The 12,944-nt window shown below is 37.9% G+C and overlaps 1 protein-coding gene across 3 annotated transcripts in view; it reads right to left on the bottom strand.

Annotated features, from left to right (window-relative positions):
- CAMK1G (calcium/calmodulin dependent protein kinase IG) overlaps positions 1 to 12,944 on the bottom strand; it is a 103,031-nt gene that overhangs the window by 27,075 nt on the left and 63,012 nt on the right. For all 3 annotated transcript variants that reach the window (XM_089668341.1, XM_089668340.1, XM_089668343.1), the window contains exons 4-6: positions 10,728 to 10,856; positions 5,410 to 5,484; positions 1,889 to 2,027 (exon numbers count right to left, since the gene is read on the bottom strand). In XM_089668341.1, the coding sequence (XP_089524467.1) occupies positions 1,889 to 2,027; positions 5,410 to 5,484; positions 10,728 to 10,856 (343 nt within the window). The remainder of the gene's footprint in view (positions 1 to 1,888; positions 2,028 to 5,409; positions 5,485 to 10,727; positions 10,857 to 12,944) is intronic.

Here is a 12,944-nt window from a genome sequence, read left to right as displayed (position 1 = left end):
CCCGTACGTCCCGACGTCACAGGGACAGGACACAGAAGCCGGATGCCGGCATCGGCCGGAGGAGATGGCCGGGGACACTGCAGGGGACACATCGTGGGAGCGCAGGGTAAGGTAAGTGAAGAACACATGCCGGAGCAGCGCCGCATGGTATTCCCGAGTGTAGCTCGGGGTTACCGCTTTTGGTACTGAAATGTTACCCCGAGCTACACTCGGGAATACCGCCAAGGAGGTTAATATATTTTTAACACTAAGGGGGTTATTTACTAAAACCGGTGAGTGCAAAATCTGATGCAACTCTGCAGAGAAACCAATCCGGTTTTATTGCCAAAGCTTACCTGAAGAAGCTGAAGTTAGAAGCTGATTGCCTACCATGCACAGATGCACCAGATTGTGACCCAGTTTTATAAATCCCCCCAAAATGTGTAATTACTAAATCTGGATTCCCACTTCCACTAAATGTGCATTTAAACATAACATGTGTTGTTGCATTGCGGTGCCATTCATGTAAAGTATAAACATATTCATACAGCAACCTAATTTAACCTCTTTGTACTGAAGGTTGTTCATTGATGTCGCTCTTTTAATCCAAAAAATTCTAGTGATATAAAACTATGTAGTCTTTTACTACAAAAACCATGTTTATTAAAGTATACGGCCAGCCTGTTGGATTTTTTTCGGCAGCAGCGATCATTGTATTCTGATGGCAGAGAAACCTTCCACTGTCAGAATACAATAGTGCAGCTAAAGAGACAATAGCACAACTGTCAGTGTTGATGGGGAAATCAAATAATTTTCTTTTCTTCAACCTGTGAAGAAGTTTGCATAATGTATGACCAACCTACACGCTCCCCTCCTAGGGTGACAACACAGCTCCTAGATACCTACAGTTGCAAGAAAAAGTATGTGAACCCCTTGGGATTATGTGAAGTTTTGCATGAATTGGGTGAAACGTGCTGCAATATTCTTTTTGGACAGCAATGGCTTCCTCTGTGGTGTCCTGCCATGTACTCCATTCTTGTTTAATGTTTTCCTTATTGTAGATGTGTCAACAAAAATGTTAGCATGTGCCAGAGATTTCTGTAGGTCTTTAGCTGACACTCTGGGATTCTTCTTTACCTCATGCAGCATTCTGCGCTGTGCTCTTGCAGTCATTTTTACAGGACGACCGCGCCTAGGGAGAGTAGCAGCAGTGCTAAACTTTCTCCATTTGTAGACAGTCTGTCTTACCGTGAACACATGAACATCAAGGCTTTTGGAGATACATTTGTAACCCTTTCCAGCTTCATGCAAGTCAACAATTCTTGATCGTAGGTCTTCTGAGAGCTCTTTTCTGCGAGGCATGGTTCACATCAGACAGTGCTTCTTGAAACCAGTAAACCCAAAACAGGTGTGTGTTTTTTAAGGGCAGGACAGCTGTCAGCAACACATCCAATATCATGACACTGATTGGAGTCAAGGTTGGCTCACTCCTGGCTCCAATTAGCTCTGGGAGAAGTCATTAAGCTAGGGCCTCACATACTTTTTCCTCCCTGCACTGTGAATGTTTACATGTTATGTGCAATTAAACCATGGCAACATCTAATGTTTGTGTAGTATTATGTTCAGCAGACTGTGTTCTTCTATTGTTGTGACTTAGATGATGTTCAGAGCACATTTTATGCCCAATTCATGCAAACCTCCATGTAATCCCAAGGGGTTCACATACTTTTTCTTGCAACTGTAGATATAGTATAGTTATCACCTTAGGACAGGAAGTGGCACAATCACTTAGTTAAAATTTAAAAAAGTGTGAAAAAATAAAAATAAAAATCAGTCAGCACCTGTCGAAAAAGGTAAACTACAAACCTATCAATTTTTGTTCTTGGGTTTAGATATGTTTTAGGTTTACCTTTAAATCTCTGTGGACGATTCCATTGTCATGAAGATATTTAACAGCAGACAGAACCTGGCGTATAACATTGCTGGCATCTTTCTCTGTGTAAACTCCACGCTCCAATATACGATCAAAGAGCTCCCCTCCAGATACCCTACCACATACAATTGTACAGGCGGTCAAATGTTATATTACGAATACACACTGTATTAGTAACTACAGTAGCGAACAACTTTTATAAACCAAATAGATGACAAAGAACTCTGTAAAGACAGGAGTGAAAATGTATTTCTTTTTAAGCTCCATATGCCAAAGATTTCTGTGTGCTTACAATGTGAACAGTATCCTAATTGGTTTATAACAAGCTTTAAAAGGTTTACAAGTGGCATACATGGCTTTATCAGGAGTGGATTTAAATGCACACACAATCTTTAAAAACACCCTGGCTTTTGTTTCTCTCCCATTACTGTGCATCATGTGTCCAACAAAACTGAAACGTTTACCATAACAGGGAAAGAATAAAAGATTTGGCTCATTTTATTTAATGTTTAACATGTTGTACATGTTAAAATAGTGTTACATCTTGTATCACTATTCATAGAAAATATTTATTTTACTAATAAACATATAGGATTCAAATCACTTGATTTGCATTTAGCGTGCATTAATCCACATTTAGCACATTGTATTGGCATATGTTGTTTTATGTGCTGTCTTATTACTCATCTTCTTTGTTTTCTTTCAAAGCAGGGTCCAAAATATTTTTTTTTTATCTAACATGCAGCATTCAAATGAAGCATTGTCCATTTTAAGCACACATGAATGCAAAGTGTTGGGAGTGTACTGGATCTATTGGAAACAATAGATCTCAGCTTGACATTGTATTGGACCTGTGTTGCCCATCTATTAGCAGAAGCTGTTTCTTTTAGACTCTTTCTCATGCTTAAGAAAACTTTGCACAACCCCTACTGAATGGATGGTGTAGGGGTTCCTTCCTCTGGCTCTTTCAGCATTGGTATAAACTTGAAATGGCACTTCAATTAAAAATTTAAATTAAATTAAACAGGCAGGATTTTTAATACAGAAGAGACATGCAATGTCTCTGCATTAAAGTTTCTTACCTGCCTGTCTGCACTGTCTGTGCAGCTCAGTGTACAATCTCGGCATCTGCTGAGATGAATGAACTCCCATGAATGCATAAGAGTAACATCATTTTGGCCCAGCCAATCAAAATGGCCGAAGACTGGAACCTCAAAGAAGCCGAGGGAGAAAATTTCAGTTGCCAGTGAGGGAGCTCCTGGACACCACGTCACTGGAGTGGAGGCGAGTATAATTCCACTTTAAGATGTAGACCTCAGTAAAGAATTTTTTTTTCCAGCAAATGTGATCAGATTGGCCTGTTAATTATGAGAAAATAATCCTAGAGCTCCATTGGCTGGAAATGTAAATATGATATATTTAAATGTTTACATTTTAGTCCAAAACACAATATGTCAAAGCACGAATTTAAATGATTACTACCACATTTCTTAAAAGCAGGAATGTAATTTTTTTTTATCGCTGCATAATGTTCATTAGAAAATGTGATAGTTCTCAAAATAACATTGACAATATTCTCTGTCAATACATAGGAATACTCATTCTCTCATTAATACTGTTGTATATTTTGGGTTTTTTTTTCATACTGATAATATTGCATATAATATTATACAGTGAGGAACAGAAGTATTTGAACACCCTGTGATTTTTCAAGTTCTCCCACTTAGAAATCATGGAGGGGTCTGAAATTCACATTGTAGGTGCATTCCCACTCTGAGAGACAGAATTTAAAAACAAATTCAGGAAATCACATTGTATGATTTTTAAAGAATTTATTTGTCTTGCACTGCTGAACATAAGTATTTGAACACCTGAGAAAATCAGTGTTAATATTTAGTACAGAAGCCTTTGTTTGCAATTACAGAGGTCAAACGTTTCCTGTAGTTCTTGACCAGGTTTGCACACACTGCAACAGGGATTTTGGCCCACTCCTCTACACAGATCTCCTCTAGATCTGTCAGGTTTCGGGGCTGTCACTGAGCAACACGGATTTTCAGCTCCCTCCAAAGATGTTCTCTTGGATTTAGGTCTGGAGACTGGCTAGGCCACTCCAGAACCTTGATATGCTTCTTACGGAGCCACTCCTTGGTTATCCTGGCTGTGTGCTTCGGATCGTTGTCATGTTGGAAGACCCAGCCACGACCCATCTTCAATGCTCTGACTGAGGGAAGGAGGTTGTTGCTCAAAATCTCACACTAAATGGTCCCATTCATCCTCTCCTTAATACCGTGCAGTTGTCCTGTCCCCTTCACAGAAAAGCACCCCCAAAGCATGATGTTACCACCCCCATGCTTCACAGTAGGGATGGTGTTCTTGGGATGTAACTCATCCTTCTTTTTCCTCCAAACACAACGAGTGAAGTTTAGACCAAAAAGTTCTACTTTGGTCTCATCTGACCACATGACTTTCTCCCATGCCTCCTCTGGATCATCCAGATGGTCATTGGCAAACTTCAGACGGGCCTGGGCATGTGATGACTTGAGCAGGGGAACCTTCCGTGCAATGCATGATTTGAAACCATGACGGTGTAGTGTTCTACCGACAGTGACCTTTGAAACTGTGGTCCCAGCTCTCTTCATGTCATTGACCAGCTCCTCCCTTGTAGTTCTGGGCTGATTCCTCAAATTTCTTATCATCAGTGATGCCCCAGGAGGTGAGATCTTGCATGGAGCCCCAGTCCGAGGGAGACTGAGAGTCATCTTTAGCCTCTTCCATTTTCTAACAATTGCTCCAACAGTTGATCTATTTTCACCAAGCTGCTTAGCAATCGTACTGTAGCCCTTTCCAGCCTTGTGGAGTTCACAATGGTGTCTTTTGACAGCTCTTTGGTCTTGCCCATGGTAGTAGTTGGTGTCTGACTGACTGTGGAGTGGACAGGTGTCTTTAAAGAGCTCAGACAGGTGCTACTAAGTTAAATTAATGAGTGGAGTAGAGGAGGACTTTTTAAAGGCACAGTAACAGGTCTTTGAGAGCCATAATTCTTGCTGTTTCTTAGGTGTTCAAATACTTAAGTTCAGCAGTGCAAGACAAATAAATTCTTTAAAAATCATACAATGTGATTTCCTGAATTTTTTTTTAAATTCTGTTTCTCAGAGTGGGAATGCACCTACAATGTGAATTTCAGACCCCTCCATGATTTCTAAGTGGGAGAACTTGCAAAATCGCAGGGTGTTCAAATACTTCTGTTCCTCACTGTATGTACTGTGATAATATTGCATATAAGAACGTTCATGTTCCTACATTAGTATAAGTGCACATGTAAGAAATTTCATGTACTGTAGAGGGATACTGATATTTTATTTCTTATATAATATATAACTTTACGGTTGGCGGCAGTATTTCCTCATGCAACCATTGTTTTATAATGTAGTATTAGTATTAGTCTGTAATACAAAATAAGAACTAGAAATCATATTCCAGTGAACTTTGCTACTTACAGCTGCATGACAAGGTAGAAGTGTGAAGAGCTCTCATAGATATCCTCAAGTGTCACAATATTATCATGTTTAATCCTTCAGAGAACAGAACAAAATATTAGTTCAAGCTTCATCTTTTATCCAGGAGAAAATAGAGATAAAATAGAGAGTACTTTAAACATGACTTAATGCCACATCAGTGCTTTAGTATCCCATAATTATTTAATATTTGATTTTTCAAGTAAATCTAAGATTTTGAAGAATTTTTCCTGTAAATATGGGTTTGTAAAAGTCACCAATGGAAAGAAACACTTTTACCTAAAGTATAGAGAACAGTCTTTGTTCCTTTTTTTAAATTATGCCTAATATAAACCTCCAGGTTTCTAAAGCCCCACATTTATAATGACTCACAGCTGTCTATCACAGGAATCATATTCCTTTAGTCCTGAGCTAGCAACCTCCATATCTAATAGAAAACAATGTAGGGAAGTAAATACTGCTGCATTCTTGAAGGGTTTTCTTATAGAGTAACTCCACTTTTGTTGAGAAAAAACATTCCCCTCTGGGTGATCTATGTACTTTGCAAGGATTTTAACAAACTTTGTTGCAGATTCCTACCTTTTGTTATTCTGAAGAAATAGCTGTTTGTTTGTCTCTGTCCATGTGCAGAGTGAATTTGTATGACAGTGATTTCATCATTATCAATCAGCTGTTGCACCTGCAGGGCTCTAATGAGAAAAATTGCAGGGTCTGTATACTTTTAGACGTGTTAACCCTTTGGGAGTTTTACACTAAAAATTAAATTTTTGTTGCAGGGGATGTCCAAAATCTGACTTCAGTGAGCCAATCACACAAGCAGGAAATGACATTTGGACATTTGGGGGTGGGTGGCACTCTGTACACCATCTTTGTATGGAACACCTCCATGTAGCCATATTGCATTGCATTTTACAGAAAATAACAGAGCTGCAGATTGAAAAGGAAAGGTAATTTTTTTTTACATTTAATAAAAATATGACTTGTATAGTAATTATATACACTAGGTTATTTATTTATTGCTATTTTTTCCCCAGGAAAGTGGAGTTACCCTTTAACCATTTTCATGCATGAGTAATTGCAAAATATGGACTTGAAGGTTTATTAGAACCCCCAACCTTGTGTTTTATGAAAGCTGAGAGCCTATAACCTTGGTTCTCAGCCTGTGGCCCAGGGGTCACATGCAGCTCTTTGCCACATATTGTGTGGTCCTCAGCGACCCTGCAGACAGTAGTTTGCTTTACCATTCAAAGGTGCTTGCTCAGGTCAGTGAAGAAAATATTTCACAGCCCTCCAAAAAAAAAAAAAAAGCTTTTTTCTTGGTGTATTTTGCATATTAGACCTTTTCTTGGTGCTGATTCAGAAAATTGCAGTGACTAGACTGCATCAGCTCTAGTTTCTTAGATATGGTTGAATTTATATATGTTCATTTTTAATCAGTTTTTGAAAAGATATTTGTGTTTTTGCATACAAGTTATCAGATATAGTGTTTATGTACATTCAACTGTAATTTTACATCAGAAACATTGGATTCTAAAGTGTAAGTTATTAACGATATTACAGTTATGATCATACAGGAGGTGTGTGTATATTGCCACTCATATTGTTTCATTTTGTAGACTGGGCACTATAGAGGTTATGGCTATCTTTTTATGTGTTTCTTTCATGTTACAATGAGATTAAATAAAACACTACATTAAAATATTCTGATTTTTTTATGTGTATCTCAAAAACTAGAGATGATAGAGAAAAATTGGTGCCCTTCTTTGAGTCAGAGGGTCAACTATACCCAGGAACAGGTCTAACTTTTGAGGCACCAAAATGTGTGTTGCCCTGTGTATTCTTTAGGCTTTTAGTAGAAGAACAATGTGGTTAATTTGTTTTTTACCTCTGATCTTTCTTTATGGAAGAAAAGATCAAATGTAGCACAAATACATTATAAAGGGGCTGTAGAGAAGACATATTGCATTGATTTGTAAAAGGGTTACAACAATAGCAGTGATCTCTTGCATGAATCTCCAGTCTATGACTTCCCAATCTCCAATATCTCCCATAGTATGTTTGTATTCTTTGACCATTACTTATGGCAAATCCATAGTCATTTACTACCTCTTGTTTTATATCTGCAATGTCTGACAGATTTCTGTAGCATTGCATTCACTTCATGTTATGCCCCCATAGATACAATGGAGAAATGATATGGAAATGTATTTTTCACAGAATTACCAGGTGAAAATGAAGGCCTGAAAAAAAAGAAAAGAAATGCAGCCACCACATCAAATGACTAGTAAGCTTCAATATATTGAATTTTCAATTTTGTGCTTAGATACCTTTTACCATTAGTAACATATATATTGTAGTATACAAACACTATATAAACTCCACATTTTTAGATAAACATTTAGGACTGAGTTATTAAATAACAAACATATCTAACCTAAAAATTCCTGTTACTTGGAAAACTACAGTAAACTACAATACTCAAAATCATAAATATGTAACACATTAAAAACCTCTATAGCCCTTGATTGTAAGTTAAACACAAGTGATGGTCTTACAATGATTCACCTACCTCTGTTGTGCATGAGGAACCAGGGGATATTTAATATGGGTTGCATAGGTGCATATGTACTGTACATACTACTTATTCTATGGTCTTAGCAAACTTCCTTTGTACACTAGGGTGACATTGCTGCTTCTCCATAAATACAATACATTAAAGCCGGCCATACATGGGTCGAATTCCAAAATAATTTTCTTTTGAAAATCTTTTCTAAGTATTTTCATTTGAATTTTGCACCATTAGTGGGCCACAGTATTTGCCGATTTTCGAGCGACCATCGAATTTCAGTTGTGTTGGAAGGTTTTTGGGAGAATCGTGCGAGAAATGTAATTGAAAAAGAAATGAGCATGAGACCTGGAAAGAAAACAAAATTCTTGGCCACGGAAATTCTTTTCTGTAGCAACATGAGGTGAAATTAAGGGTCTGGTTGTTCGAATTTCAAAATCAATGGTGGCACCATCGGATTACAAAATGCTCAAAATTTTCAATTTTCTAAAAAATTTGTTCATAATTCGACTTATGTATGGCCTGCATTAGTGAGTGTTGTCACCTTAAGACAGGCATGTCCAAAGTCTGGCCCGCGGGCCATTTACGGCCCGGGGGTCGGTTTAATACGGCCCTCCAACAGCCCTCCCTGCTCTGTGTAATGTGGCCCTCCCACGGCCCTCCCTTCTATGGCAGACAGTCTTCTGCTTGAGAGCAGAGGGCAGTGCGCATGCCTGACTGCGGCGCGTTCTCCCTGGTCTGTGTAAATGCGGCTGTCGCACGGCCCTCCCTTCTGTGGCAGACAGTCTTCTGCTTGAGAGCAGTGCGCATGCGTGACTGTGCCGCGCTGGGAGCGACAGAGGGCGGTGACGTCAGGGCCGGGCTTCCAGCGTGAAGTGTGTTTCTCTTCCCCTCCCGGCTGCCGAGCAGAGACTTCAGCTCCAGCTACCTTTTTCACCCTTCACATTAGTGCAGGTAAGTTTTTTTTTAAATTTATTTTCAATACATTGTGAAAACTCAGCTGTCAGTTGATCTTAATGTTATGAAATGAAAAGTATGTCGTTTGCAATTAACTTGGCATAAAATAATTTATTTGCATTTAATTGTAATGGTTCAAAGAATGTTCGGAAAAATGTTCGGCCCTCCACCATGTTCACTTCATCCAATCTGGCCCTCTTTGAAAAAAGTTTGGACACCCCTGCCTTAAGACAAGAGGTGTGTAACTGCAGAACATTTTCGTTCTTGTGTTAAATCCATGTCAAAGCAAATGATGGATATTTTAACTGGTTAGTAAATAGCAATATTTTTGTTAATGTAGATTAGTGAAAATGAAGGCCCCTTGACCCCCCTCCCTCTTCCTAGGTAAAGGGAGCCTTGACTAATGGAAGCTTGGCAGCTACTCTGGCATAAACCTAAAACAGGGAGGTTAAGTGGCTCCATTAGGATTGGCCACCAAGACATGAGGTGACTGAGTGGAGCCTGAACAATAGGAAAAAGGCTATGCAGGGGCACGTCCCACTACTACTGTATAAGGAGATTCAGACATCACAAGATTTGCCCACCCACCCAACCGTTGTGAGTTTCGTCACAGCTTTATTGGTGATTTTACTATGCCAGCGATTGATATTGCATCATGGGCTATGCCCTCAAGTTTAATTCTGGGGTCAGTTTAATGCCTGTCTGGCACTGATGGTGAAGACAGGCACCTTACACTATCTGTGTTTTTGCTATGGATGCTCACAGTATAACCGTGACTGGCATTGTTATATGGTTTCTTTGAATGTTGTTACAGTTTGCAAAGTTCAATAAAGCTGTGGCCTTGCCCTAGTTACAACTTAATCAGCCTCTGTGTCTTTTTGGGGGGGCAAGGTTTTTTGTTACGTTAGTGGTCAAAACGCACCTAGGCTTCTCAGCAGTCATGTATTTTGTTTGGAAAAATATTTCTTTATAACAATTGGATTACTTTTGCATACTGCTGGCGTAACCACAATTGATAGCATTAGACTTAGATTTCTAGACTAAAAGAAATATGTATGTCTGAATACAATTTTATGGAATTATGAAACATACATTGCCTTATGCCAACCAAATACACTATGGCATAAGAACCATGTTAGCCCACACTTGTGCAAATGTTCAAACATTTAGCTGAAAAAATAGGCACAGACTCAAATGAAAACCATGAATACTATAAAGGATCATTGACTGATAAATAAAATACAGTGAATTCTGACCGTTTATTTAGAGTGAAATGAGGACAATCAGCATGAGGAAGATCACAGTAGTTTACAACTACTCTCAGACATACCAGACCTTCTGAGAAATGCCATATTGCTAGTGTAGGCCTGCAACGGTTTCCAGCTTATTACTTTAATTACTGACACACATGAATTACTCAGGTTGTTTGGATAATTAAAAAAATGAAATCAGGTAAACCAATAGGTGAATCTAATTAGTTACATGTAATTTCAATGCATCAGCAATTAAAGAATTAAGCTGGCAGCCCATTGCAAGCTTATTGTTTTTTGTCACATTGCTTGTGATGAAGTAAAATTTATTTTGTGAACTAAATTCCCCTTTGTGATTATCACATCATTTGAACAAGTTCTGAAAGCCTTCTTTCAGTTATGGTTAAGAAATGTGTTTTAAGAAAGATAATGAATCATTCATTATGTTTCTGAATATATCAATGTTCTACAAATTAAAGAAAATATAACGCATAATATTCATGGAAAATTGAACTGAACCTTCTTACTTTTTTAAAACTGCTATTTCATTCTCCAAGCTTCGGTCTCTTGCACTATTCACTTTCTTTATACATTTTAAAGCATAGTGCTGTCCAGTGGACCTCTCTTTTACTAGGAAAACCTCAGAAAAGGCACCACTGCAAGGAAAAAAATAGATGACATTGTAACAAAAGTAACATATAACATAATAATTGAGTATTTTTCAACTTTTTCATCTTGAAATCATAAAGATGGGGTTGATTTTCCTAAAGGAGTAGAGGCTGTTCACCTTATTTACTAAGCTAAGTAAACAGTTACTTTGAAAAGTGACATTATGTTCAATTTTGATACCCACATGACTGCACATGACTGGATGATTGACGTAAACACAGTCTCACCTCATTCAGTAAATGGACTGAATAATATTCTTTCAAAGTGAATATACACTTTACAAAGTGAACATATTCTATTCTATTAATAAATTGTCCCCCTTGTTCTGCTTCCTCTTTGTGGCTTCTAACATTCATTTGGTTCTTTATTTTTATTGAACAATATTGAATGTTCTTTATTTTCATATAAGTTGTAGTTGCACATCGCAACATTGTGACAAAAAAAGCTTCAATAAATATTTAATGTGTTTTGAGCATTTCCATTTACTGCAGTTGGAATGTAGTAAAAAATAGAACTAATAAAAAATAAAGATTTGGGGTCCTCCTAAAACCTCCAACATGACCCTTATCCAGGCAAGCAGCCTCGATGCTTCTCTTTTCTTTACCATACCAGGCCACATGCCTTTCAATATTAGGAGGTACCTCTTAAGGGGGAGGGCAGCAAAGCCTTGCTTCCTTAGCAAAGAACCCTTGTCCCAGTATTGAGGGGCAAGGGCATCTTTCCTACCTCTGTGTGCAAAGAAAATGTGGTAGGGGTAAAAGGTGGGATGTATGGTGAAATCTGAAATTCATCTTTATAATAAGAGGGTAACCAGGTCCATGTCAATCATGGTGTCCAGCGATGACTGACTGATATGTCAGTCCCAATTCTTCATCAGGAAAGCTGTACATGCCACACTTTCATCTCATGTCTGTGTACTAATCCCTTCAATTTCCTAAATAAACAATAGATATATTACTGAAGGGATTGATAAACATGAATGTCTATGTGAACCCTTGATATTTTCTTATAAAAAAAGAAAAACAGACCTAAACACACCCCACACATACAAATTATACACACACACACACAACGTACACTACAGATACAAGGGCAATGCACATGCACATTGCATGAGTTGGTGTACTACACCAACACACAAATGATCATTTCATATCTGTGGAAACACATTATGGTACAAAAATCACATGAACGGCATTACTTGCTTAATTTTTTTTTTCAACCTTTAAAAATTACATTCAACTATATGTTTAACAGCACAGTGTTGCACACTGTAATGTACTACACAGATTTTTAGCATACGTTGCCTATTTACAGTTTTGCTTACCTTTGATTTTCATCATTTGGAACAATTTAAAATGTACAAATATTTGTTCTTTAAGATTTACCAGGAATAGTGACAGTAATGTTGTGCTTGTCTGAACTAATAATGATTTTAGTTTGTGTTAATAGAAAACATGGCAGGCATATCCCTGTGAAGACATGCTTGTACATGAAACACGTTGGGAGGGACCATACGTGCTGACATCATGCTGCCGAGTTCGTGCTGGGCTGGCGGCCATCTTTGTAAGTCCGGCAGCAAATGTTTTTATTCTACGTGGATTGATTGTTCTATTAAACTACTACACTATGTACTCTATTATGGGCTCCGTGTGCTGAGCTCTTTCCTCATAGGGCTTACTTAAAGCTAATTCTCCTATCCATTTGTGAAAGTGGTCTGTGTAGGTTCTGTTTGACTGGAGGTTTCTGTTTGAGCTGCATATTCTTTATTTTCTGGTGAGTGTGTAATGGTGCAGGAGTTGCACTCACCAGACATTTTTTGGATGCATGATAATTGTGAAACACTTGTAATGAAGAATATCTCGTTTAATATTTTTGTCTTTGGACTTTCTATGAACAATTATAATTTTGCACTGCCACTTTTTTTGCACTATAGTGGTGTATTAAATTGTATTTGTATTTTTATTCTTTATTAATTTTATTAATTGATTACTGTTTTTGGTGGATTATTATCATTTATTTATGATTTACTATTTATTGCCTTGTAGGATGCAGTAATAGTGCATTACTTAATT

Source organism: Staurois parvus, unplaced genomic scaffold (assembly GCF_062004578.1).
Source record: "Staurois parvus isolate SC_StPar_1 unplaced genomic scaffold, SC_StPar_1.0 ptg000056l, whole genome shotgun sequence".
NCBI lineage: Eukaryota > Metazoa > Chordata > Amphibia > Anura > Ranidae > Staurois > Staurois parvus.
The sequence above is the reverse complement of the archived record's forward strand: the minus strand, read 5'-3'. Positions and strand labels throughout refer to the sequence as shown.